Here is a 27704-nt window from a genome sequence, read left to right as displayed (position 1 = left end):
GAGGTGTGCTGTAGGTGTGACAGAGGAGTTCAAGGTGGAGGTGGGACTACATCAGGGATCAGCTCTGAGCCCCTTCTTGTTTGCTATGGTGATGGACAGGATGACAGACGAGGTTAGACAGGAGTCTCCATGGACTATGATGTTTGTAGATGACATTGTGATCTGTAGTGAGAGCAGGGAACAGGTGGAGGAGAAGCTAGAGGCGTGGAGGTTTGCCCTGGAAAGGAGAGGAATGAAGGTTAGCCGCAGCAAGACGGAGTATCTGTGTGTGAATGAGAGGGACCCAAGTGGAAGAGTGAGGTTACAGGGAGAAGAGATCAAGAAGGTGGAGGATTTTAAGTACTTAGGGTCAACAGTCCAGAGCAATGGAGAGTGTGGAAAAGAGGTGAAGAAGCGTGTACAGGCAGGCTGGAACGGCTGGAGAAAAGTGTCAGGTGTGATGTGTGATAGAAGAGTTTCAGCTAAAATGAAAGGAAAGGTTTACAAAACTGTGGTGAGACCAGCCATGTTGTTTGGTCTGGAGACAGTGTCCCTGAGGAAAAGACAGGAGGCAGAGCTGGAGGTAGCAGAACTGAAGATGCTGAGGTTCTCTTTGGGAGTGACCAGGATGGATAGGATCAGGAATGAGTACATCAGAGAGACAGCACATGTTAGAGGCTTTGGAGATAAAGTCAGAGAGGCCAGACTGAGATGGTTCAGACATGTCCAGAGGAGAGAGAGTGAATATATTGGTAGAAGGATGCTGAGTTTAGGCAGTGTGTGACCCTCTAGGCCAAAGAGGAGGTTTATGGATGTGGTTAAAGAGGACATGAAGGTAGTTGGTGTGAGAGAAGAGGATGCAGAAGACAGGGTGAGATGGAGGCAATTGATTCGTTGTGGCGACCCCTGAAGGGAAAAGCCGAAAGGAAAAGATTTTTATTTTTCTCAAAATATTCCAAAAAAGTATCCCATATTAAAGTGAAAGATGTCCACTTTATCTCTCAGTGTGAACTTGATTTTTCTAGTTGAACATGTTTCATTACATCATGTAGCAAGTGAGTGTAAGTAGGAGGATTCTTTTGTTTCCAATTCAATAAAATAAGCCTTCTAGACAGCAGTGTAACAAATTTGACAAGTGTTTTCTGTTTGTTCGAAAGATGAGCAGTGGCAGGGGGCACACCGAACAGTGCAAGTACAGGATCCGGACAGAGTTGCGTTTGACAAACTTCTGATAACATACTGAATATTTTCGACCAAAAGGTGGAAATACTTGGACAGCCCCAGAATGTATGGGCAAGTGAAGCTTGGGCCTGCCCACAACGATCACAGGTTGCATCTACACCAGGAAACAGCTTAGAGAGGTGCAGTTTGGACAAATGAAGTCTGTGTAGAACTTTGAATTGGATCAGTCCATGTCAGGCACAGATTGAAGATGAGTTAACATTTTCTTGAGCTTTAGTCCACTGAAGATTTGTGATGTTCAATCCAATGTCCTGTTGCCAAGCTCCCTTTAAATGGTCCAGTGTGGGCATGTCAACAATGTTTAACAAACAGTGATAAATGTTTGAGATTGCACCCTTCTTCAATGGGTCTTTCAGGAAGATTGTGTTCATTTTATACTCAGGAGGCTGACAAGGAAAGGACGGGAATAGTTTTTTCACGAAGCTGCACTATTTGAAAAAATGCTTCTTTGATATCTTATATTTTATGCAAAGTTGGTCAAAAGTGGCAAACTTTTTTTGTATAAAGAGATCCTGTATAGAGTCTATTCCTGCCGTTACCCACTGACTCCCATTAGAGTTGGGTTAAGCTCATGATTGTGAACAATTGGAATTAATATTGAGATGTTTTTCCATTTAAAATGTTTTCTGATTTGGTGTAGAATTTTTACTGAATGGGAGAGTACAAGGTTTTTAAATTTGGGAATGGTGGCATTTAAAGATGCGTAAAGTACTGCCTGGACGGGCACTTATCTCCTCAATTCCGACTCAATCAGCCTCCCCAGCATTACACCAGGCAGACATAGCACGTAAATTACAGGACCAATAATAAAATCTGAAATATGGCAGTCCCATCCCCCCGAGCTCTTTAGGTCTTTGTAAAAATGACTTCTTAATTCGGGGGGGTCTTTTTATTTCAAATGAATTGTGAGATTAAACTATCTAGTTTAGAAAAGAATGACTTGGTAATAAAATAAGGTACACATTGAAATAAAAATAAAAATTTCGGCAACACATTCATTTTTATAATGTTAATCCTTCCTGCCAAGGACATTGGGAGATTGATCCATTTATCTAAATTTTGTTTGTTTTTTTTGTTCGTACAGGGTTAAATAATTGTGCTTGAACAGATCAGAGAACTCCTGTCACCTGAATACCCAAATATTTGAACTGATCAGAAATTCTAAATGGATATAAATGAATAAAAGGGCAAGCTTGGTTGATTAGCCTTGCTCTTGATTAGAAAAAGAGTACTTTAGGAGAAATTTGTTTTATAACCTGATATTATTCCAAAGTCTTTCAGTATTGACATTATAACTGGTAGGGAATCTGTTGCATTTGATACATATAGTAGTAGGTCATCTGCATATAAAGCTCCCTTATGTTAAACTCCACCTCTAATGATACCTGAGAAGTGTGTATTTGTTCTCAATGCGATGGCCAATGGCTCGATTGCAAATTCAAACTGCTGTGGGCATTTAGAAAATGTTCCAGGTTCTATTAGCTTTGGAAAGTAAGAAAGAAATTCAACTTGTTTTGACAGATTAATGGCATTATAACTACCGCACTGCACCACACACACAAGACCTTCTAGCCACGGCTGGACTGTTCTTTTAGAGGTTCCAAAATTTGATATTGCAGAAAAATTGAATTATTATTATCCACCTATTATTTATGAAATCATCCCCAGTGAAGAGAACAGAAACTGCTTGGATTCTGTGAGAGTTTCCAGACGTAGTTTGGACGTCTGTAAAGATGAGTTTGTGTTTAATCAGAAGAAGCTCCACGAACCTGACGGGTCCAAAGCTGAAGGTCATGAAGAGCAGAACGGCCATCACACACACGGCTCGCTTGTTGCTCGCCGAGTCGCTGCCCTGGAACAAAAAAAATAAAAAAATAAAAACATTTGTTTGTAAGCAGAGAAACAGAGTACCAAAATATTAATAATATTTCTGAGAGCGTTTTCCACTGTATCTGCATCAGGAATATCTTCTTGGCTGACATTTTCCCCACAGTTTCTGTCTTCTGTGGTTTCTGCAGCTCAGTTTGATCTATTTCCTTCTTTTCCATTGGTTGTTAATCATGTTCTTCAGTACACCCACTAACCCTAAATCAGCAGGACTGCTCCTTTAATCACAGCTCCTGAAAAATCAAACCAAATTAAACCTCACCACGTAGAAGCAGTGATTTCTGCGCTGCTTCACGATGTTTGTGACTGCAGCTCTGACCCTCTGAACCCCAAAAGGTTCGGGTGGGGCTATTTTTACTTACTGTGGGCTTACTGAGGTTGAGTTAGGGATAAAACTAACTGGAGCGTCCAGCCTGATTTTTTCTAACATTTTAAGAATCTTTGCGTTTTTCCCATTTCTGACACATGCTGTCACTGGATCACTATTACAGGTCTTCACCTCCTTCCCAGCCAGTCTCTCCCTCAGCGCCTGGTTCTCCCTGCGGAGGCGTTCGTTCTCCTGCTGGGCCTCCCTCAGCTGAGCTTCCAGGTTCTGCAGGTACTCCTTCTTCTTCTTCCTGGACTGGCAGGCCGACTCCCGGTTCTTGATCATCCTCTGTTGCCGCTTCAGGACCTTCATCTGCACCACCAGGATGGAGGGAAACGAGACAAAGGAGAAAAGAAGGGATAGGGTTAATAGTTGGAAAGAGTTTGGAGATAGAGAGAACAGAACAAAGAACAGAGAGCTAGGGTTCATCGGGGTTTGGGTTATCCCTATCCCTCTATCTGAAAAGCCTCAGGCTGTTGGATTATATCACAAAACCTGTTTAACTCCAAGCCCTCACTCTCTGATCTCTCCTCCTACTGTCCTCCAACCTTCTGCTCTTCTTTAAACATCCTCCTCCTCACCAGTCCTCCTCTTCTCCAAACCTTTTCCTTCTGTTCTCCTCCAAACTATCAAACATATTTGAAAACCATCAAACCATCTAACCCTAACCACTGAATGCTCACATCGATGTCACTGGAGTTGCTGCCGGGCAATGTGGTGGTCGCTGGGACGATGGGTTTGCTGGTGGGCGGGGCCGTGGGGCTGGAGCAAGGCACGCTGGGAGAGACGGGCTCCATCTTAACAGAGATGGCCGGAGCTGAACCGAGGCAGACGGACGGAGAAAGGACGACTGGAGGAGAGAAGATTCAAGCTGCTGAGTCCATAAAACAATCACTAGCTGCTGTAAAATAAATATTCCATGTTAGTCTAAATACTTGTGACTACACCAACAGAACGGAGTTTAGACAAATTTAACAGCAGGATGTAAATTCTTGTTACTGGGTATTTTTCTTCTTCCACCTTGTCTAAAACTAAAAGATGAATTCCCATCCAGAGCTCAACAGAAGCTCTGCAGCAGGACGTCCTCCTACCGGGCCGGCTCTGGTCCATGGAGGGGAGCCCCTGCAGGATGAGGGTCTTGGCCGGCGTGGGGGTCTGGGTGACGGGGAGGGTGGCAACACACACCGGTCTGGGCTGGATGGGAGGTTTGGTGCTCAGGATAGAGCTGGCTTTTAATGTGGCCGAGCCCGGCAGCACTGGAGGAGAGACAGCAGAGTTACGGTTAGAGCTGAAGGTACTTTCAGGAGAGCTACTGCGTATTTTAGACCAAACAAAGACACTTTAACCAAGGGTTCGTCTTGTTTGGTGATTCTTCAGGTTTGGAATGCAAACTAGGAGCTGCTCATTACGTGCGTACACGCCCAGGTTATTTCAATTTACACAAACAGGTGGAGTATCAGCACAAAACCAGACTTTGGTTGGGTTAGGGTTAGTCAGGAAAGACATTGATTATCTTGTTTGGAACATGAACTCGAAAACTAATGGTTTGCTAACCCAACAACTGAAAACTAAAACAGAGACAACGTGCATTTTTCACAAAATAAAAACTATGGTAAATGAAGTCGTGGGAATCTCCTGATCAGTTCCCTCTACCTGCCTGCCAGTAATCCACTTTTTAGAGTCTGATTTTGAGTTTCTCATTTCTTGAGGAATCTTCTGTCTGTTAGTATTATTTCCTGTCAGCACTCGTTATTTGAAGAAACACGTTTACAGACTAAATCCATCTGAAATCCACTGAGAATTGGTGAGGACTGATCTTTCCTTTCACTGGGATGTCTGTGATGCTGGGTGATAGGGTTAGATAGGTAAATCTGACATCGGAACACTTTTCCCTCCTTTAGCAGCTAGATTCTGGTCCCAGCTGTGCTACTAGCATCTACACATGATATTTTCCCTTTCTGAAAACTATCTTGGTCTTTCCCTTTAAACTGCAAAACAAACTCGTCCCGATGAGGGACAGCAACAAGCAGCAACGTCTACATTGATTCCATTATGACCACAGAAGAGCAACCTCTGATCATTGAGAAGAACGGAATCTCTACCTGCAGCTTCATTCCTCTTTACACTAAGATAGGGTTATGGAATTACTAATGAGTGTTATTATGCATGGAGCACCTTCCCACATGCACCCAATGTAAAGGCTAGCGTGGAGCCCTGATCTAAAATGTCCTACGACTGCAATAATTTATTACTGAGCTGTCAATCAGCTGCAGCAGAAACATGAGGAGCTGTGGAGAAGCTAAAGCCTAAAGCTCTCTGGCCAGAGAGACACTGGCCGCCATTCAGGTAGACTTTCTGAATCTCTACACAGCTCCCTCTAGCTACAGCAGGTGAGTGTATATATTATAAACTCTTTCATGATTGGTTTGCGTACCTGCCGCCTGTGTCTGTATTCCACCGATGACCGCTGGGATCGCTGTTAGCGCTGTCTGGAGCTGCATCGCTGCAGGAATCTGCGGCGGGGGCGCTGCGGTCGTTGCCACGGTTACCTCCATGGATCCCAGCGGAGGCGACAGCACGTCACCGTACATGTACGGAGGAGTCGGAGGGTTTTCACCTTTAACCGTGATCTGAGGAAGGACAGTCAGGAGAGCAGAAGTTTGGGTTGTTTTTCTGTTTTCTGTTGCTGCCGTCTGTTGGCTCCTTCAATCTTTTAGTGCTACAAATTACGAATTAGATATCAGGGAAACTAAAATACACTGTTCTGGCAGGAAAAGTAAAGCGCCTTCAGTGACGTGGTGTCAGATGGACTCTGATTATCGACAAGTTCATAAATACAACCTGAAACACACCTGCGGATCTGGAGATGATGGAGAACAGTCGGATCCCAGCGAGGACGCTGGAGAGGGAGGTTCTGCTTTCACCTGGAACACTGGACACAGCACAATAACTGGTAAACTCCCGCTGAAAAGGAGGTATGAGCACAGTAGGTGCAGTATGTCTGAAGAAACTATGTGAACTCACGCATTTCCACCGGTAAAGGCTGCGTTATTGCCATTTCGTTCTTCATCACTGGAGTTTCCCCTGTAATGAAACAGAATTATTTGATGTTAAATCTCTACTTGAAATGTTTCCTTTCTAAAGGTTTTAATATTATTTCAACTATAGAACTGGAAAAATTAAAGAACGTCAGCTTTCTGGATAGAAGAGGCCACCAAACCCCAGGACATCCTTACTACAGCGATCAGCTGTATCTAACGTATGAGCCTAACTCTCACATTTTTGCAGATATTTTATTCCATCTGTAAATTTGTGTGTATCTGTAAATTTCCTGTCCCCTCAAATAACTCAGCACAAAGCCATTAATGTCATGATTAATTATCAGGTGTATGAAATTTGGTGTAATTGGGTTAGGGTTAGTAATTCACTGGAGGTTCAACATGGCACCTTGTGGCAAAGAACTCTGAGGATCTGAAAAAAGAATTGTTTCTCTTCATAAAGATGGCCTAGGCCAGGGGTCGGCAACCTTTAACACTCAAAGAGCCATTTCGACCAGTTTCCCACAGAAAAGAAAACACCGGGAGCCGCAAAATCCTTTTGGCATTTAAAATGAAGACAACACTGCATATATCGCTTTTTTTTTTTTTTTACTTCTATGCCCTTGTTAACCAGTCGTGATTAATTAATTACAAAGCCTCTAATTAGATTCATTTTTTAAATTGTGTCCTTCCACTAATATGTATCTTACCTGGTTAATGTCATTTTTGCTCCTGAACCTCATATGTTACGTAATGTTAGCTGGAAATCAATATTTTGCGAGTGTCTATTAAACTTGTAAAATCTATTTATCTTAAGCTACTAACTTTTCTCCGGTAAGTCGCTGCCCTATTTTCCAAGACGACACTCCTCTGACTCTCTGACCTGCTGCCGTGCTCTTGCGAGTAACGTGTATTACCCTATCATGAGTACTTTTGAATCAAAGACGTGTCTTTCTTGGAGTGGAGCTTTAATATACAGGCTTGCCATTCTTGAGTACAAAACGATGTGAAATTACAGGCGTTGCTTCTCCATCTCCTCTGCATCAACCTTGCGCTCTCATGCATAGTCATGTCCCAGCCAGAGGAAAACCCCACCAGCACATCCGGTGGAGTAACGCGTCAAAATAAGAGCGGTAATTTCACAATAAAACGCTCTATGTTAAAATGCATTGAAACGCGCCTGAAAGGCAGAGCAATTTATTTTCCAAAGTTACAGGGAGCCACAACAGAGGGCTGAAAGAGCCGCATGCGGCTCCGGAGCCGCGGGTTGCCGACCCCTGGCCTAGGCTATAAGAAGATTGCCAGCATCGTGAAACTGAGCTGCAGCACGGTGGCCGTGGCCATACGGCGGTTTGACAGGACAGGTTCAGCTCAGAACAGGCCAAACCATGGTCTGTCTTTGGAAATAGACGTATGAGTGCAGAGGTTGAAGGGGTGGGGGGGTGGGGTTGGGCAGCTTGTCGGTGCTCAGACCATACGCTGCACACTGCATCAAATTGGTCTGCATGGCTGTCGTCCTCTTCTAAAGATGATGCACAAGACAGCCCGCAAACAGTTTGCCAAAGACAAGCAGACTGAGGATTACTGGAACCATGTCCTGTGGTCTGATGAGACCAAGAAAGCCCTGTGTTGTTGTTGGTTCAGATGGTGTCAAGCGTGTGTGGCGGCAACTAGGCGAGGAGTGCAAAGACAAATGTGTCTTGCCTACAGTCAAGCGTGATGGTGGTGGTGGTGGGAGTGTCCTGGTCTGGGGCTGTATGAGTGCTGCAGGCACTGGGGAGCTACAGTTCATTGAGGAAAAAATGAATGCCAACATACATATACGTGACATACTGAAGCAGAGCACGATAGGGTTAGGGTTACCCTAACCCTAAAGGTAACGGTGATGGAGTGGCCAAGCAGGTCTCCAGACCGACCAAAACCCTATTGAGCATAGGGTTAGGGTTAACCATTCCTCAAACGGAAGATGGAGGTGCGTAAGGTCTCTAGGGTTAGGGTTAGGGTTTTGTGAGTACACCCCTCACAAAAGTGAGGGGTGTACTCACTTTTGTGAAATACTGTAAATGTGAGATTAACAGAATAAGAAACGCTCTTCTTTCTCGTCTCCTTATCTACAGTTTCTTACCATACACGCTCAGTATGAGGACAAATCTAAAATAACATGTAAGAAACATGAATAATACAACTATTAAACTCTGTTAAACACAGCAGGTTTTCCAGCTGCTGAGGACGAACCATCTCATGTTTCAGAGATGAGTGAAAACAAAACAACCAAAGGGCTCCAAGCTGCCGCCGGGCAGCTCCACGGTTACCTGTGAGAAGGTTGTCGTCAAGGTGTTGCCATGGCGACGTGGGGTTGTCAGGATCAAGGGTGAGCACGAGGTCTTTGTCGAACTGCGAGGGGTTGAAGAGAGATGTAGAAGGAGGAAAGAGAAGAAGGTAGGAGGAAAACCACCAGGATTAATCAACCTGTGTGAATGTGTGTGTGATCGTGGCTTAACTTTGTGTTCCTGAAGCAGCCAACAACAAACGCAGCTTTATGCCAGTATCACTTTTCTTGTCTGATACCTGCTATATGTCTTATTTGTGAACACCAAGAAGGCTGCAGGACCTGACGGTAGAACCAGGGTTCTCGCCAGCGCATTTCAGCGTAACGGGCCGTTACACTGTCAGTTTAAAAGATTACGCTGTGATTAGGGCCGCTACGCTGTCATTTTGACAGATAACGCCATGTGCGTTTGTTTTTATCGACTGGGTGCCTATCTAGGTTAATTTATGTCTCCCCACCTCAGCCGTACTTTCCTGTCGATTGACCCGTTCCCGTCTAAAATTATGAGTCGCTTCCAATCTCGGGGTTACAAATAGCATGCCTCGTTTGTTTCCGTGATGCCATGTATGGTGAATAATGACCTAAATCATGAGCATTTGGAGCATCTGCGTGACACTCATTGGCTGACATCACGGCCGGCCGCTCGTGAGATTTAATGAAGGCGCTGCGCATGCGGGTGGACCTGCTGTTACGCTGTAAAAAATGGTTGATGCTACGGGTACGGACCCGTACCCGTAGCATCTGTACTAGAGGTACGGACCCGTTAAGGTCACTGAAGAGCTGGCGCCGGTTAACTACTATTTGCTGCACATTACAGGCAGTTTATATGAATGACTTTGACGGCGAACATTGTATAATTTAACCAAAAATACACCGTCTCCTCTCACACTTTAGACATTGCAGTTTTTACGCTTTTAGACGCCGTGTCTAAATTGTTTGAAGTCCAGTTCCTATTAATTAGTTTACCGCGTTCAGTGGTGGAAGCGGCTGACGAACTCCATTGCAAATGTTCCCATTTAATTTCGGACGCTAATTTACAAGATAAAGTTAAGGATGTCGAATATGAAACAAACACTCGTGAATGGTGAGGAGCAGCTCTTTAATTCGGCATGAATTAAAAAAACCCACAAACTCGATTTACTGTGATATTGTGAGATTTGTTTGTGGTTATGTAACTTAGCCATTCAACAGAGTCCGCTAACATTAAAGTGACTGTGACAGGGTCTGTGTTGACAGACGTAGAAAATACGTCAGGGTTTTGTTTAGGTTGTTAATATGTAATAGTCTGTCGCTACTTTTGAAGGTAAAAAAATACTTGTAGTTTGCTGGCTGTTAGTTCCGCCATTTGTTTTGTTTGCTGTTTGTGCTTTATTAGAACAGGGTCACGTGAATAAAAAGTTTTGCTATTTTTAATAGTAGTGCTGATTTCAACCCCCAAATCGCTGTCCGTGAAAAAGTCAGATAATGATATTTATAAGACATTATGCATGATAGAAAAGAGCACAGCAGATGACTGACATGACAGGCTCGGCACGCAGATTCACCTTGAATCACGGAAGCGCCTTCATCACTCGGATTACCAAGCCGGCTCATTAATATTTATGTACGTCGGATTACCAGCCAATCACAAAGCGCGTTCATCAGACGACTCATTAATATTCATGTACGTCTCATTAATATTTATGATAAGGGAAAGTGCCGTATCCGTAGGCCACAGGCTACGGGTACGGGTCCGTATCTGTAGACACTACCGTAAAAAATCCTGGTGAGAACCCTGGGTAGAACATCTGTGTCCTGAAAACCAACTGGCTGGCACCGGTGTTCATTGAAATGTCCAACCTGTCGCTCTCCCAATGCATCATCCCCAAGTGTTTTAAGCAGTCAGTCATTGTTCTGGTCCCTAGAAAGCCCAGCCCAGCTGTCTGATTGACCACCAACCCATTGAATGACGACCGATCCATTGCTCTGTGGTGATGAACCGTTTTAAAGACTGGTCAAGACACTTCATCGCCGCCACCGACCACCTGCTAGCAGGTGGCATTCAACACCATCATCTCCTCCAGACCGGTCACCAAGCTGCAGGACCTTGGACTCACCTTCTCCCTGTGCAGGTGGATCTACAGCTTTCTGACCAGCAGACCACAGGTGGGTTAGGGTACAGGTGGTTCTAGTGGGAAAACATCTGCACCCCCCAGGGCTGTGTGCTGAGCCCTCTGCTGGACTCACTGTCTGTCCACATCATTACAGCAGTGGTGGGTCTGATCTCCATCAGGTAGTCCTCCTGGTTGTTGTTGGGGAGCTACAGTTCCTGGAGGACAGGTGCAGCGACAACAGCCTAATGCTGAACGTCAGCAAGACCAAGGAGCTGATGGTGGACTACAGCATGAAGCAGCAGAGGGCATACCATCCACTCAGGATCAGAGTGGAGAGCTTCTCGTACCTGGATGTTAACATCTCCAGGACCTGCCATTGTCCTGTCACTTCAACACCCTGGTGAAGAAAGCTCCACAGCGTCTCTACCACCTCAGATGCCTGAGGGACTTTAAGCTCCCTCAGTCAGTCTGCTTCAATCGATCAGTTAATCATATAAATCAGTTTATATTTTAGTGTGAGCTGAGAGAGGCTGTTTTCTGAATCCTTTAAGCTGCTGCTGCTGGTGCCAGAAGGAAAACAACCAGAGGATCACCAGTCTTTAATAAACTGTCGCATTTTCACTGCACTTCTTTCTATTACTTGTTAAGACTTTTCACAAAATGGAAACCAGATGGAACCATATCCTGACTTTACCTGGCAGTGCCTTGAAGCAAAAACATTTCCTAGATTTCAGTTCATCCTGCCTGTGTTTTTTTTTGACAGAGACTGCAGCTGAACAAGATTAGTTAATGAATATTGGTAGTGTCAGGAACCGTCTGAATCAGTGAATTTTCCTGTGTGAAAGTGTTTGAATGCTGAGTGTCGGTTGATCTGATTTCATTTTGTTGTTCATCGACTCTGTCCTTGCGTTCGTACCGATGCGTCATATTTCAGCCCACGCCTGAAGTCTCCGTCCTCCTCCATACTTTCACACTGGAACAGGCAGGCATCTGCAGCAGAGGATTAGACACAAGATCACAGTTCTGACAACAGCTCAACAAAACCAGGATTCCATTTGCATCCCTGAAAATGCAAATCAGCTGCAGATCAAGTTTCAAAGGTGGCTTCAAACGTCTCGCTTTCGGTGCATCTCAGTCAGGAAACATCAAAGAAATTACTCAGCAGTTATTTCAATGACTAATTATTTGAACAACTAATCATTTTAACCCTTTACACTTCAGTGCGTAGTAGGTGTACCGCCGGCGGTACACCTACTAATTTGCATAGGAATTTCAAGAATGTCTGACAGGTGCAAACGCGATCATACAAACACTATACGCCGATGGAAAGCTTAGATTCTCATGAATCCGCCGGTATAAACCACAGCGGGTGAGAAAAACACATTTGTCCGACAAAAACAAATATTCATCCATCCGTTCTCTATACACGGCTTCAAAGCACACAGCGCGACTCACATTTCCGGGTTTATTATTACACACAGAAAAAAAGATTCCACAAAAAACGGGCATAATCCAACCTTTTACTGAAGCTTAAAAGGTTAAGAACTAATCATTTTAAGAACTAATTTAGTAATTATCTGGCATAAATAACAAATCCTTCAAGGTTCCAGGTTCATCCTGAGGAGAGTTCCAGTATTTCCTGGTCTGACAGACAAACTGAACAATTCTTTTAGTATTGTGGAGTTTTAGCTGGACAGAACTACGAATAAACGTCAGCTCCAGCTGTGACATTTTTTCAGTCATTGAAGGCTTCATTAATGAGGAAATTAAACAGGTTGATATTTTCAGGTTTCTCAGAGACCTGAAACAGACGATTTTCTGTCTAAATAAAACGCACAGTTTATGTATTCAGGTAGAAAAAAAAACTAGAAAATGAGGGAAAGTCCATTTAAAGCTGGAACCACAATGTTTGGTATTATTGTCAGTTATCTGTAGATGGATAAATGATTGAGTGATTGGTTAAGTAAAAGATCCACTGATATGGAGGAAGTGAGGAGTTCTGACAGATACAACTTTACAAAATACATGATGTGGTTCTGGTAAAACCTTCAGGATTAAGAAAGCACCTATCTATAGTGTATCTACCTATCTAAATCTAAAAGTCTGTTAAAGAACGACAAAATAAAACATCTGCAGCAGTCAACATGTTCAGGGGACAAAACATTTAACTGATGAATTCAGACTAATACTATTGTTTATCTTCTGCAGCCAAACAGTTATCTATTCTCATGCTATCTGTCCTATAAAGACTGAAGAAGACGTCCAGATTACTATTACTACAGTAAACTCAGCCTGCTGGTGGCCTGACCTCATTTTTTCATTCCAGGAAGTGAACAGGGGGGTTTCTAACGTTATTTCTCCCATGATGCACAGCGTGTTTTCATGCAACACGACTCTGGACTTTGAAACAAAGACAGCAGCTTTGTACCAGAGGTCAGAGAGTCGGCTTTCAATCCGCCAAAATCAACTCTACACATCGCCATATTTCATCTGTTCTACAACCAAACCACCGAGGAACACTTTATTCTGACACAAATAAATGCAAAGTTTTATGTAACAAAGGAATAACTGGAACTTCAACAATAGAATAGATGATTATAAAGACATTAATTAGCTAACCCTAACCCCTTTTAAACAAAAACAAGCAAATATTTGATAGTCTGAGGTTCTAAAATAAGAGTTTTTGGTTTCAAGTTTCATTCAATTGAAAATCCTCAGTTTTACATTACCATGTGGACAAAAATGCGTGTTCTGAGTTAATGCTATTGATGGTTTTCAGTTTTCCAACATTTTATAAGCCAGATAATTCGATTAAATAATGAGCACAACAAATATTAACCAAAATCAAATCACAAACACACCTTTCAGCTGATAAAACTAACCCTCCAGAGATAGAATTAATGACTGAAACAGGTTTAAAAGCTGTTTTACGTGTTTGTATTCTAATAATTTAATTATGCTGCTGTTGGCTCCCAGATAATAGAAGTAAAAGAACAACAGCAGCCTTTCAATGAACGGTTCTAGAAAAGTGAAACTGGGTGAATGGTTTATATGAAGCATCTTTTTACGGCTTCATCGTGTTGTAAACTCCTCCATCAGCTCTGACCCACTTCTCTGGTTTAGATCATTAAACTTTCATCTTATCTAATCTAGTTTAGTACCTGGTGGTGAAGATCAGCCCTAACCCTCCACAAGTTAACCCTCCACCAGCAACAACCCACATTCTGGGTTTACATCAATGACTAAAATGTACAACAGGTAAATATTAAGACTGGAACATGTGGACATTTAAACTGTCCTAAAGATGATTATTGGTCCAAAGTGGTCGTATTTTTTCCTGTTTATATGTGGATGAAAACACTCCTTTCCTCTGACTACTTTACTACGGACTTTTATACTTCTATCTATCCGAGTATGATTCCTGCTTCACAGAAATGCCTGAAACATAAACACAGAGGCGTTTAATGGACTGTAAACTGCTTTTTGCAAATATGACCTCTCATTTTCAGATTTCCTTCATGGTTAAACACCTTTAAAATTATTCAGCAGTAAAGTCCTGGTTGGTTCTGGAGGTTTACTGTAGCTACAAGACATGTTCCTTCAGCTGACATGAGTTTAACCGATTAGACGTCAAACACAAAATATACATTTACCAACAGAAACCTATAAACATAGATTTAACAGCAGAAACCCTTGAACTAGAGCTCTGCCAGGATAAAGGATCCATGCGGTTGTGTTAATGTGAAATTTATATTCAAGTGTAATCTCCCTCCGTGTTAAACATGCACGACATGACATGTCAGGTTAAATATCTTTAACACTAACTAGTCCTAAATTAACACCGAGACCACACGAGGCTCACGCACAGTCTGACACATAAAATAACGATTTTAGATTCAATATTGAGGAAAATACCTGTTAAAGACAGTTATCACTACCGGACAGAAACCGATTTATTTTAGCTTCTAAACGCCGTAAATGTGAACGCACACCTAGAAACCTTTATGTGAACCTATCCCAGTCTTCGCTGGTCGGCAGGTTATCGCTGAAGAACCGCCTGCATTTTAATGAGCCGTTTTCTTTCTTTTAAAGTTTTAAATGTGAACTATATTCTATATTTAATGTGAGTGAACCTACCCCAGTCCTCGCTGGTCAGCAGGTTATCAGCGAAGAACCTCTTGTTTAGGTCCAGATCCAGGTCCAAGTCCGGCAGCAGATCGGAGCTCATCTCCACTAGGCGGTGTTTGGATAGCGGCTAGCTTAGCTTAGCAAACCCAGGAAAACAAGCTGGATGCTAACCCTAACCCTAGCTGAGGGCTAGTTGGCTCGATAATCATTTATAATTCTGACTAAACGGGTATTTCCTTCGTAGAGGTGATATTAATATTCAGTTCGTGTTTCCAGTCGGCTGCTCCAGTCCTTCCCTTTCCTTTCGCATGACAGACGAGGAAACGTTTTTTTCTACAAACTCCCCGCCCACTCCGGGCGCAGAATAGCCAATAACCGTAAAGAAATGTGTGATTGACGATACGCACGCCCAATAGTATGGCTCAGTGAGTGCCATCGGGGAAGTTAGGGAGCATATTGTCGAAGTGACAGGGTGAGGTTAGGTGCTTTGGACCAATCGAATACCTGCATTTTGATTGACAGGCCAAATTAGCCAATGAACGCGAGAATCGACAGATACGCAGGCCAATCACGCGTTAGCGTAAAAAAATAGTTTTGTGAAACACGTTGATTAAAGCATTGGATATGATTAACATGGCGTTATTTAGGTCTGTCAGCGAATTTAAAAGAAGCTGCTTTACACAAATAAGCAAACCTACGCCCTGAGTGAGGTTTTAAATAGCCTCTTCTGCTGCTAGGCTAAGGTTATTTTTAATGTTATTTGTGGTGGGATGGAGAGTGGGAATCATTACATAACAGCAGAGGGGTGGAGGAGGACAAAATGAAACCTGCAGCAGCCTTCAGCAGCCTGCACCTCCAAACGAGCTGCTTTATAAATCAGTTAAAGATCCTGGAGGATGGAGCAGGTGCAGCTGAACTGGATGGAGAGATAGCTGCAGGTTGATGGTCCTGGTGTTCAGGAGAAGCAGAGCGCCACCTACTGAGTAAATGAGGTGTTTAAAGCTGCACAGATGCACAGGATAAGACAAGAAAACCTGCATTCTCGAGTCAGAATGATCAATGCCTTTTGGTGGTTTAAAGTTTTCAAACATATATAGAAGAACCCTCAAAAGTGTGATTACAGATGTTTAATTCCACATTTGTCTTTTTAAAAAATCAGTCCTGCAAGAACCTCTAGAAGCACCAATGACAGATATGACAGCAAACAGAAACACCAAGAAACCCAGAAAGAAGTCTAAACAGATTATAAAGTTAAAACATCAAATTAAACACTGATCATGAAGTCAAAAAGAATAACAGAACTTTAAATGCAAAAGTAAGTGATATAGAAATGATGCAAACAAAAACAAAGCTAAAATAAAAGTGTCTCAGAGCCTAAAATGTATCAGAGAGTTAGCCTAACCCTAACCCTTTTATTAAGGGCAGAAGTTTCTTTTTAATCCCAGTGCTGCCATTGCTGTTCTAAAACTTTCCCTTCCAGCTCCAGAGGACTGTGGCTGACCCCGAGCTCTGACCCACCTGGAAGATGTGAAAACAACATGTCATAATGCTATAAAAATGTATTTGTGACAAGTCAAGGCTTCTTCTTTGCTATTTCAGAGGAGTCACTTCTGACAATTCATCAGGGATTCCACTTTAGGAGGCAGAATTACAGGTTTATCACATCAAGGCTATTTCCAGCGTGATGCTGTGTTACTATTTAATAGGTTTATAGTCCAACAAAGGTTAGGGTTAAATTAAAATTTATTCACAATTAACAAAGACCATGCCGATTTTGTATCCGTAAATGATTTTTTATTTGTACTTGATTAGTTTGAGGGCATTTCAGTGATTAAAGTTGTGTACTGTAGTGGATAAGGCTGCATCATCATTACCATGTCAAATAACATCTCTTGATACTAACATCGGTGATGCTGTCCTTGAAAATTTCCCCTTTGCTCCTAGGACACTGCAGACACCGTGGGATGAATAAAGGCTTGAGGGTGAATGGTTTATTCTGGTAATCATATGAAACAGCCAAAATACTATGTTGTGATATAAACTGGACTAGGTCAGAATATGCCAGGGGGATACACATTTGATCTCAGGAGGAACCTGAAAATGCTGTTAATCCTGCAGCCACTAAGACCAAATCTGGAACAAAATGGATGGCTGACTGGATGACTAACTGGCTACTTTGGGTTAGCCTGCAGTGCTTACTGGGGTCTGACTTAGGGTTAACCCTAACCCTTAGTTGTTTCTATAGTTCTTAGCATTTGTAGATGCTGTAATAGATGACAGATCTTTTATCTTTCATTACTTCAGACTGCAAGTCTATTGATTGCTGGGGTTCAATTATAAGGTGAGAAAGAACATTTAATAATTTCCTCTGGGATGAATAAAGTAGATCTTATCAAGCTATTTATTTTGGCCTTTTGTTGGCTTGATTTGACAGGCACAGTCGAGAGTCAGACAGGAAAACAGGGAGGAAAATGGGGGGAAGACATGTAGTAAAGAGCCGTGAGCTGGAATAAAACCCAAACTGCTGAGTTCATGATTCGTTCACTCAATCAGTTGACCTATCTGGGCGCCCATCTTATCTTATTATCTAATTAACATTCAAATGGCCAGAACTGTGGCATGACAGCAGGATAGCAGGATAGCATGATACCATGATAGCATGACAGCAGGATAGCATGATACCATGATAGCATGACAGCAGGATAGCATGATACCATGACAGCAGGGTAGCATGATACCATGACAGCAGGATAGCATGATACCATGAGAGCATGATACCATGATAGCATGGTACCATGATAGCATGACAGCAGGATAGCATGACACCATGATAGCATGACAGCATGATACCATGATTGCATGACAGCAGGATAGCATGACACCATGATAGCATGACAGCATGATAGCATGACAGCAGGATAGCATGATAGCATGACAGCAAGATAGCATGATACCATGATAGCATGACAGCAAGACAGCATGATACCATGACAGCAGGATAGCATGATACCATGATAGCATGACAGCATGATACCATGATAGCATGACAGCAGGATAGCATGACAGCATGATACCATGATAGCATGACAGCAGGATAGCATGACACCATGATAGCATGACAGCATAATAGCATGACAGCAGGATAGCATGACAGCATGATACCATGATAGCATGACACCATGATAGCATGACAGCATGATACCATGACAGCAGGATAGCATGACACCATGATAGCATGACAGCATGATACCATAATAGCATGATAGCAGGATAGCATGACACCATGATAGCATGACATCATGACAGCAGGATACCATGATAGCATGACAGCAAGATAGCATGATACCATGACAGCAGGATAGCATGATACCATGATAGCATGACAGCATGATACCATGATAGCATGACAGCAGGATAGCATGATACCATGACAGCAAGATAGCATGATACCATGATAGCATGACAGCATGATAGCATGACAGCAGCATAGCATGATATCATGATAGCATGATAGCAAGATAGCATGATACCATGACAGCAGGATAGCATGATACCATGATACCATGATAGCATGACAGCAGGATAGCATGATATCATGATAGCATGACAGCAAGATAGCATGATATCATGACAGCAGGACAGCATGACATCATGACAGCAGGATAGCATGATATCATGACAGCAGGATAGCATGACAGTATGACAGCATGATAGCATGATACCATGACAGCATGACAGCATGATACCATGATAGCATGACAGCATGATTGCATGACAGCATGAGGAGGTTAGGATTCAGTAATCTTCAGTGAAAAGTCATTGAGCTTCATGCAGCATCACTCTGATAATACAAATTATATAGGGTTTCTTATATATAAACTGCTTAACCTTAGGTAAACTCTTGGAACTCTAAAACCCACGGTGAATCTGAAAGGCATATTGTCTTTAATAATGTTCAAAATCACACCATACATCATTCTGAAACTGAAAAAAAGGAAGAACCATCAGATTTTTAACGTGTGATGTTTGTAGTTGATCCAAAAGCTCTTGATGTCAAATTTGGTGAAAATCAAAGAAATTACCTCTAGGTGGCACTAAAGCCACATTTAAATTAGAGTGCCTGTATAACCAGAGTGGCGACAACTGGGGATTTGACGCCATTTTGTTTCCATTCACTCAATATGGGACGTGCAGCGTGAGGTGCACATTCACGAAAACTAGCTATTTGTGGATTGCTTACTGATTTCAAGACATGTTTTGGACAAAATATTTTACTGGCTTGTTTTGTCTGGATGTCCAAGGTTGGATTATGGCCATTTTTTGTGGAATATTTTCATCTGTGACCAGTTTTGAGCCTTCAAAGGTGAGTTGTGCTGTTTAGGTTATTTGCTGTTTGTTGGACAAATGCGTTTCTATTACCCGCTGTGGTAATCACATCTGAAAGTGGTTTATACCGGCGGATTCATGAGAATCTAAGCTTTCCATGGGTGTATAATGTTTCTATCATTGAGTTTGCAGCTTTGGTCAATTTAGCAAAATACATTTGCACATACGGGCTGCTGAAGTTTAACGGGTTACCCCGTTAAACTTCAGCAGCCCGTATTTCATGCATCTCCATGCATGAAAATGGTCAAAGTCAAAATAACCACAACTGCCTAAAATCACATCAAACTTTTCTATCTGTCATTCACCCATACATCATAACATGAAAGTACATACGTGGGACTAACCTGGCATAAAAACGATGATGAAGTCGGTTTCCATCCCACTGTCCGGACTTTATTTTCCCACAGTTTCCTTCTTTCACTATTACTGGGAAATCTAAACATGTGGAATCCCTTCTCTGACCGATTTGTGCACCCAAAGGCACAACAGCCCGTCATTTTTCTGGTATTTAGGGAGCGAAAAAAGACCTAGAATTACACTCTGCGGTGTAAACAACATTAAAAGGAAAACCCGGCGTTCATGAATTGGAAACAAAATGGCGCCTATACATCACGTGACCAAATTTTTTGGACCCGTCATGTCGCCACTCTGGTTATACAGGCACTCTAATTTAAATGGACTCAGTCTTTCTCTCCTGCAATCATCCAAGTCTAGTTTCACAAATGAACATTTTAAAATATATTCTGGCGCTGACTTTCTTTTTCCTCTGCAGAATGACGCACCGAACAACTCACGTCCACTGGTCAGGTCCAGTTGGTGAATTTGAAAACAAAATCAACTCATTTCTGCTTTGTGTTCCTTCATTAATTTAGTGTACTGTTTTGTTTCCTGAAAAAAGTTTAGTGTATTGTGCCAGTTCTGAAGAGGCCCAAATGAAAGAAAACAATATTTTTGTCTTTTTTTTTATTGAATATGTAACATTAAAACTATCATAAGATGGCTGAAGTCGTATTCTTTGCAGATGACACCTGAGGTGTAATAATTAGGAGGTTAGTGTTAGCAGTTACAGATTAAAACATGAAGCAATTCTATCACCACAGTTAACAACCCAAACTGTGGAAGGTTCTAAATTATACGTATTTAGACTCTGGGTCCAAATACTTCATGTACAGCGGAAGAAACACAAACAAACACAGTTTATCTGATGTATAAGTATGGGTTAGGGTTAATCTGTTTCAAACATCTGTGTAAGTGGACAGAAGAGTTTTCAGACATGCTAATAGCTCTGCATGTCTGCATTAAAAACAATGGTGTTAGTATCCAAGTGCTAACACTAGCATGCTAACAGGCCCACAGTGACAAAGCTAAGGTATGTTTGTAGATGCATACACAGCTAACCATGCTCTCCATCTTAGGTCAGTGAGCTAGCATATTAGCATGCTACCCTAACCCTATGTTTAGCAGTGACTCTCAGTTCTGCAGGTGTTTGGCTGTGAGCCAAAAATAAGATCAGTGAGAGGAACCAGCGACTGATTCAGGTGGTGGAAACTGAGAAGCTGCAGGATGATTTCTTCTTTATCATGAGATATCATATATCTAAGGGACTGTGGTCATTATGTGATGAGGAACTTTACATGTTCTGAGGTCAGCATGTGAATTCTTTTGGAATATGTTTTTTCTGCAGATTACAGCCATAGGAAGCGTCTAAAAATCAACCTCAAAAAGACACTGATGAAAGGAGGAACACCGACCTACACAAAGACAGCTGAGTTCCTGTTCTCACATCTTTAGTTCGCACATTTGAGTCTGTGAGGATGAAGCTGAACACCTACTGCTGCCTGTTTGTCTGTGTTCGGGGCTGGAACGTCACCGCAGGTGAGAAATTATCAAGACAATCCTATAAAATCTGCGTATTCATTTATAAGTAGTACTTCTTTCCTACTTCTACTTCAAAGACTTTGAATGAAAAGTGTCAGCTCAGGTAAAGGTATCAGTTCTGCTTCATAGTTTTTTTCTTATTGTCAACAATTTTCATTCTAAACTAATAAAGTGGTTTGTCTAGAAAGATTGTTTGTCAGGATTCAGCTGAAAATCTCTTCTGTGGTGACGAAAATGAGATCAATTTTTTAAAAATTATTTAGCTTTTAATGATGAAAACCTGGTTAAAAATCATTAAACCTTACAGTCACATAATGCCAACAAGCGGCTAAAGTTAATTTGTTTGGTTTTGCAGGTAAAATCCACAGAGTAGTGAATGACACAAACACTGTTACTCTGCCTTGTCATCGCTCTGTGGATGGTTCAGTGACGTGGAGCAGAGACACCAACGGAAGTAAAGTTGACCTGATTATTGCTTGTGGTACAGGAGACAAGAGACTCAATGATCCAAAGAAACGATTTGCCTCATTGGGAGATGAATTTAAGACACTGCGCATTCTCAAAGCGTCTGTCTCAGACTCTGGAAGATACTTCTGTAATGACGAAGCAGCTGCAGATCTGACAGTGATCCCCTCAGGTAACAGCAACACACTTCATGTGACACATTCACAAAGAAGAAGCAGCAGCACAGTCTGGGATTTATTTTCTGCTGACATTATCCTGTGGTATATCATCATCACCATTAGACTTAAAAGCATCATGCCATTAATTTATTCATCTAATCCGTCCAGGATAGGGTTAACCCTAACCCTTGCATTAGGGTCTTCTTGTGCAGCGATAAACTGCTCCCAGCGCTTCTGCAACATCTGTAAAGCTCTTTGACACAAACCGAGTCTGAAGCAGAATAACGATCCAGAAAGCGTCACAAGAACGAGTTCCTCCGTTCTCAATGTTTCTGAGGCTGTTGTTGGTACACAGTAGTTTAAAGGAGGAAAAGTTCATCATGTAGGCATATTATAAAGCATGAATCTGGGATTTTACTCACTTAGAATGTTTGTTTTTCCACAGGAACGAGGATAGAAAATGTGACAGAGGGAACCAGAGTCACTCTAAACTGTCCTCATCCCATCGGAGGATCGCGTTTTCAGGAATGGAGCAAACAAATCGCCGGAAAACCACAAAGAATCAGGCCTCGAGTTTCCACCGCAGACAAGACGTTGGTTCTAATAGATGCTAAGCCTGCCGACTCTGGATTGTACTTCTGTGGTGAAAAAGCAGCCGCTTATCTGGCTGTGAATGAAGGTGAGACAGATCTGAGAGGTAGGATGTCAGAGAGCAACTCAACTAAAATGGAAAGAGATGATGAAATGGATTCCACTCTCATTTCTGTCCATCAAGCACAAACCTACAGGCAGCAGAGTTGGCATAAAAACTAAAAAGTAGATAATATTAATACTCATAGTACATAGTAAAATTAAATCCCCACAAACTGCAAAACGTCTAATGGCCACTTGAGGCTCCAAAATCAGGTCAATCCACCTTAGAATCCAATAATAAAATGCCAAACTTTACAGCAGACATAAAAATGTTTATAGGCTTAGTGGGCTAGTTAGCTAAAAGGTTTTCATGTTCATGGATGATTTTCCAGTTCATGACAACTGTGTGACCGGCCTATTTAATCTGTAACCTTGATGTTTGTGCATAATCAAGGACGTGGTCACTTGGATGCTGACTGACTGAAAGGTTGAAATGGAAAGGCTAATTTCCTAATTATTTCCTTGATGAACAACACATCCATGTTCTTCCACTTATCCCGAGTCTTAATAGCAGCAAAATTTGCAGGTTACTCCAAGCAACATTTTCCAGTTCTGGGGAATCTGTTACGATGTCTGTGAGGCCATGAGAGGGGAATGGCAGAGGCTGCAGCATCAGGAGTGGTAAGGGTTGGATGTACAGTGTACAGTGGGGATGAACCAGGCGATCATCTAAGCTGGGTTCAGCTGGGTTGTTGTGGCAGAACTGGATGAGCTGTGAGGTCCAAGTGGCCAAGAATGGATTGTCCAGATGGTTCATTCATCGAATGGTGAAAGGCATCTGGTTATGTTGCAGAGGAGATGAATGCTGATTGGCTTGGAACACCTGTTTGCCACTTCTGCTGAGCAGAATCACCTGCTGCCACAGCCTCCATACCAGGCACACCTAAAAAGGAAACAGAATGAGGGAGGAGGAGGAGCCCTATCCAGAAATTGCAGAGGCAGGCCTGACAGAATCCCAAGGCTAGATGAGATACGCTATCCTTCCAACCAGTTCAGGGTCTGATAATCTAATCAGATCACCTAAAGACAGGTGAAGATTAGAACATAGATTCACTGGTAAATGAAGAGCGCCACCCTCAGCTTAATCTTCAACAGTCTGGTGCAATACTGCTGAAGCTGCAACAGACTGTTATGCTGTGTTTTCCTGTCACTTGTGAACAAGATCCGGAGATATTTAAACGTCCTAATTTAGGGCAGCAACATTTTCACTGGGCGGTGACAAGAAGAAGAAGTAGAAGAAGAAGAATTGGCACTCAGAGAGAGGTTGAGTTGTAAAATAGTTGTATTTGTCTGTTTTAAATGCAGAGTTTGCTGATGACTTCAGTTCTTCCAAGACTTTTGGAGACAATAAACAGCTTATTGCTGTTTGTGTGAAAACAGATCAGATCATCTCAGGGAGTTGGGTGATGGTGTGAATGAAGTCCAAATGTCAAATGCTTTTGAAGCAGACAAACGCGTGAGCAGTGCAAGTCTTTGACAACAGCTCGCTAACAGGAGGGATCCTTACCAGACACCCAAACCACCTGAGCTCTGACCAGTGACTCTACTCAGAGCTCATTCCAGATGTTTGAGCTCCTCACACCACAACAGTCTGCCCAGATAGAAGTTAGTGGGTTAGGGTTAGATTAGATTTGATTGTATCTTGAATTTGGCCATTTGTTCAAATCATTATTATTCTCACAAATGTTCTGATTGATCGTAAATGCATTGTGGATATTTTTCAAGTAAATCCTGACGATTTTTTATTGATGAAATTTAATGTATGTCTTCCTTCCCACACATAAGGTATGACACCATCGACGACTGCGGTGAAAACTTTAACCTCTATGGCAGCATTAACACAGACAGACATCACAGAATGAAGATTTAAAGCATCAGTTCTAACATTCAGATCCGGAAATTAACAATCTGTAAATTAAATGTTAGCCGTGTAGAGATCAAGTAATCACATGAAGTATTGTGTGTTTTACTGTCATTCAGCCTCGCCACCACCTCCGTATCTGCTGATGGGAGTGGGCATCTTCATCCTGCTGATAATCATCATCTTCTACTTTACTCGGAGATTCAAGCTGAAAAAACGAGGTGACTAAAAAAGTCTTATCTGAAATCCAGAGAGAGAAAAGAGTTTTAAAACATTGTAGGGGCTTTCATGTACACCTTTTTTTTCTGGTCTCCAGTTTCATCTTGTTTTAGGGTTAGCAATGAATATTATGGCCAGACACTGTTTATATGGTCTGGTGAGCTAGCTGCTAACACTAGCCATCTGGACTAGTCATTCAGTGGACCTCCAGACCGATTACTGTGCTATTATTTGCTCCTTCCTGACAGTTTTTCACCCTATATGTACACTTCCTTCAATAAAAATTAATTGCAGACGGAAAACATATTTTAGTTAGCTTATTAACTTAGCTGAGTTGATAGCAGGACATTGAGTTCAAACGACTCAGTTACGACTCTGTTCGCGGGTCAGAATTTTCATTACTGTGGGCAATACTTCCTCCTCCTTGACATTTTGCTCACCACTGTACACACATTCCTTTCAATAAAAATTAACTGCCGGCAGAAAACAAAATTCGGTTAGCTTACTGGCTTAGCTGAGTTGCTAGCAGTTGAGTTCAAACAAGTTATTCCTGTTGGTGGGTCAGAATTTTCATCGTTGTGCTAATATTTGGTCCTCCTTGACATTTTGTTCACTGTTGTACTCAATTTACAACTCAATGCTGTATTCAATAAAAATTAACTAAGGACAGAAAATTAAAATTTATGAGCATGTTAGCTTAGCTGAGTTGCTAACAAGTTATTCCTGTGAGCGGATCTCTGGTGACTGAATGAAATCATTTTGTTATGAAACTTCACAGTTGGAAATATTACTGATAATGCCTAAAATGAATAATTACTGATATTATTGACTTCAGCAGCAACCCTATAATTACTATAGACTCACATTCGGACTAGACAGACTGACTCTTATGAAATAATTTGTCCTTTTTTTGTTCATAAGCATTTAATTTTTTAGATGTAATGTTCTTTTAATTAAGGTAATTCTGACTTGATTTCTGACTTGATTCTTCTACAATCTCAAGTCTCTTTAACTGTCTCACATAAGCAGATAAAATGTACTGATTTCACTTTAAAAACTAATCATGTTATAGCATGTATGTTGTTAGACTACCTTACAGACCAGTTTACCTTAATGGACCGTTGCTACTGTACACGGCATTAAAGGTCTAAATCACTGAATCATTAATGTCTCACTAATAAGTAGTCAAATAATTAGAGAAAAAGATGTTGGTGTCGTGATCCTGCACAGATTAAAGCCTGGAATTTAATTTTAGGTCACTCTCAGCCACAACAAAAAAAGGGACTTTTTTTTTTAAACACTTCTCCTTTCTCACCATTTGTAGACCAAAGTTCCCCTTCAGCCGGTATTTCATCATAGATATGACATCTGTCATTTCCTTCTGGAATTAAGATTACACAGTTTTAGTGATAAATGACTTTAAAGTCTGAAAGACAGGCTGCCAACCCTACTAATTTCGTGTTTCTCATTTTTGAATCTTGTTTTTTGGCAGATTTACATCACTCTGCTGGAGTAGATGAAGCTGTATACTACATGATAGACTGTCCAGGTAAGAACTAAAATGCTTCCTTTCTTCCTTTTACAAAAACAGACCACTGTTGTGGGTGTTTTGTGGGTTCAGGGTGTGGATGTTTTACGCTCATACTGAACTGTTGGTATCATGCTGACATTTTATCCTCAAAAGAAGTAAGAAAAACAGAAAAATACAGCAAGCTTTATTGGCTCTCAATCTGAGTCATTTATTAGTATCTGCAGACACCTGAGAGCACTCTTCTAGATAATAAGCTCTCCACGTATTGCTGATTAGCTGTAGAATCTGTTTCTTACTGAGGTAACCTGCATGTTGGCCAAGAGGGAACACTGAAGGAGTTTAGCAAAGGAGCACTGTGATAAAGACTCACTAAGGCTTTCTGACCTCAGCACAGTGGAAATGTAAACAACAATGAACAAAACCAGTGAATTTTTTCTTGTTTCAGTTGTAAATAAAGAATCGTGCATAGGTTTATGCCAACGTTGACCAGGGGAAGTTGTCTGACGACGCATTTGGTTCAGGACATCCCTCGTTGTTACCATTAATATCTTTTTCTGTAACTGAAGATCTTTGTCTGGCTCGTTTTTTTGCCTGTAGTTTATTTTGTAACTTAGATTGTTGTGGTTGGATCGGCTGAGGCGACATCAACACTGAAACATTTAGTTTTTGGTGTTAGCCTAACCCTAGCTGAGATGTTAAAACATTCATACATGTGGTGCTGCAGACATCTAAAACTGAAAGTCTGAAAGTTGGTTCTGCTTGTTGAATGTCTGAATAGATGGATCAAAGCACAACGACTGCACATACGCCACCATCCCTCATCTGCCACAGACAGGAAACAGCACTGGTAATGTTGGACTGTCCCCAGTTTAATCACTGAAGTATTTATGATTAAGTTCTGGATTAAGAATATTTCATTCCTTCTCACAGAGTCCTCATATTCCTTGCTTGGTCCCAGTTTTGCAATATATATTCTTTTTTTTTTTTACAGTTACTGGTATTTTAAAATACCAGATTCTAAAGTGTCTATTGTCACATTATTAAAGACCAAACTATGAAAAAATAATGCAATTATTATTTCATGTGCAGGTTGTTGACAGCTGACGGATGGCTGGAGAAAGCCAGAGTTAGGTGGTGTAGAAATTACTTGGACAGAAAAATGTGTAATACATAAAAATGCAATGTGTAATGTAATAAACGTTTGTTTTTGAAGTTGGGGGTAAAATGGTTTAAATGGAACCTTTAAGAAAAAATCATCCAAGAAACTTCCTGATTCTCCTCATGGTTTCCTGCTGACTGAATGAATTCATCAGAACATAAATACTACATTTGTTGTTCTACTTTGACTGTTTCCCATTTTCCATTAATAAACATTTCAGAACTTTCACATGAAGTGTTTTAATTACTAAACAGAGATCATTATTAGTATTTGTTGTTGTTGTTGTTGTGC

The 27704-nt window shown here is 41.6% G+C and overlaps 3 protein-coding genes across 5 annotated transcripts in view; 2 read left to right on the top strand and 1 right to left on the bottom strand.

The window, feature by feature from the left end:
• The window catches only part of atf6b (activating transcription factor 6 beta), a 30494-nt gene extending 15082 nt beyond the window's left edge, over positions 1-15412 (bottom strand). For both annotated transcript variants that reach the window (XM_051955843.1, XM_051955845.1), the window contains exons 1-10: positions 15073-15412; positions 11852-11925; positions 8826-8907; positions 6500-6559; positions 6328-6407; positions 5910-6105; positions 4567-4731; positions 4159-4325; positions 3608-3787; positions 2991-3073 (exon numbers count right to left, since the gene is read on the bottom strand). In XM_051955843.1, coding sequence (XP_051811803.1) covers positions 2991-3073; positions 3608-3787; positions 4159-4325; positions 4567-4731; positions 5910-6105; positions 6328-6407; positions 6500-6559; positions 8826-8907; positions 11852-11925; positions 15073-15163 — 1178 coding nt within the window. In that variant the 5' untranslated portion in view covers positions 15164-15412. The remainder of the gene's footprint in view (positions 1-2990; positions 3074-3607; positions 3788-4158; positions 4326-4566; positions 4732-5909; positions 6106-6327; positions 6408-6499; positions 6560-8825; positions 8908-11851; positions 11926-15072) is intronic.
• Positions 1-27704, top strand: part of LOC127530216 (40S ribosomal protein S18) — a 134645-nt gene that overhangs the window by 38697 nt on the left and 68244 nt on the right. The gene's annotated exons all lie outside the window — the stretch shown is intronic.
• Positions 19181-27641, top strand: LOC110959378 (uncharacterized). 2 transcript variants are annotated; one of them, XM_051955850.1, is made up of 8 exons: positions 19181-19426; positions 21134-21324; positions 21683-21964; positions 22396-22629; positions 24624-24725; positions 26216-26272; positions 27033-27101; positions 27344-27641. In XM_051955850.1, exons 2-8 carry the CDS (start codon positions 21264-21266, stop codon positions 27349-27351), a joined length of 813 nt encoding a protein of 270 aa, XP_051811810.1. In that variant the 5' UTR covers positions 19181-19426; positions 21134-21263; the 3' UTR covers positions 27352-27641. The 2 variants fall into 2 exon arrangements, with proteins under 2 accessions (XP_051811810.1, XP_051811809.1); XM_051955849.1 differs by having other exon boundaries at positions 27033-27641.

This window comes from Acanthochromis polyacanthus, chromosome 11, assembly GCF_021347895.1.
Source record: "Acanthochromis polyacanthus isolate Apoly-LR-REF ecotype Palm Island chromosome 11, KAUST_Apoly_ChrSc, whole genome shotgun sequence".
In the NCBI taxonomy this organism is placed as follows: Eukaryota; Metazoa; Chordata; class Actinopteri; family Pomacentridae; genus Acanthochromis; species Acanthochromis polyacanthus.
This window is presented reverse-complemented; position numbering and strand designations above follow the sequence as displayed.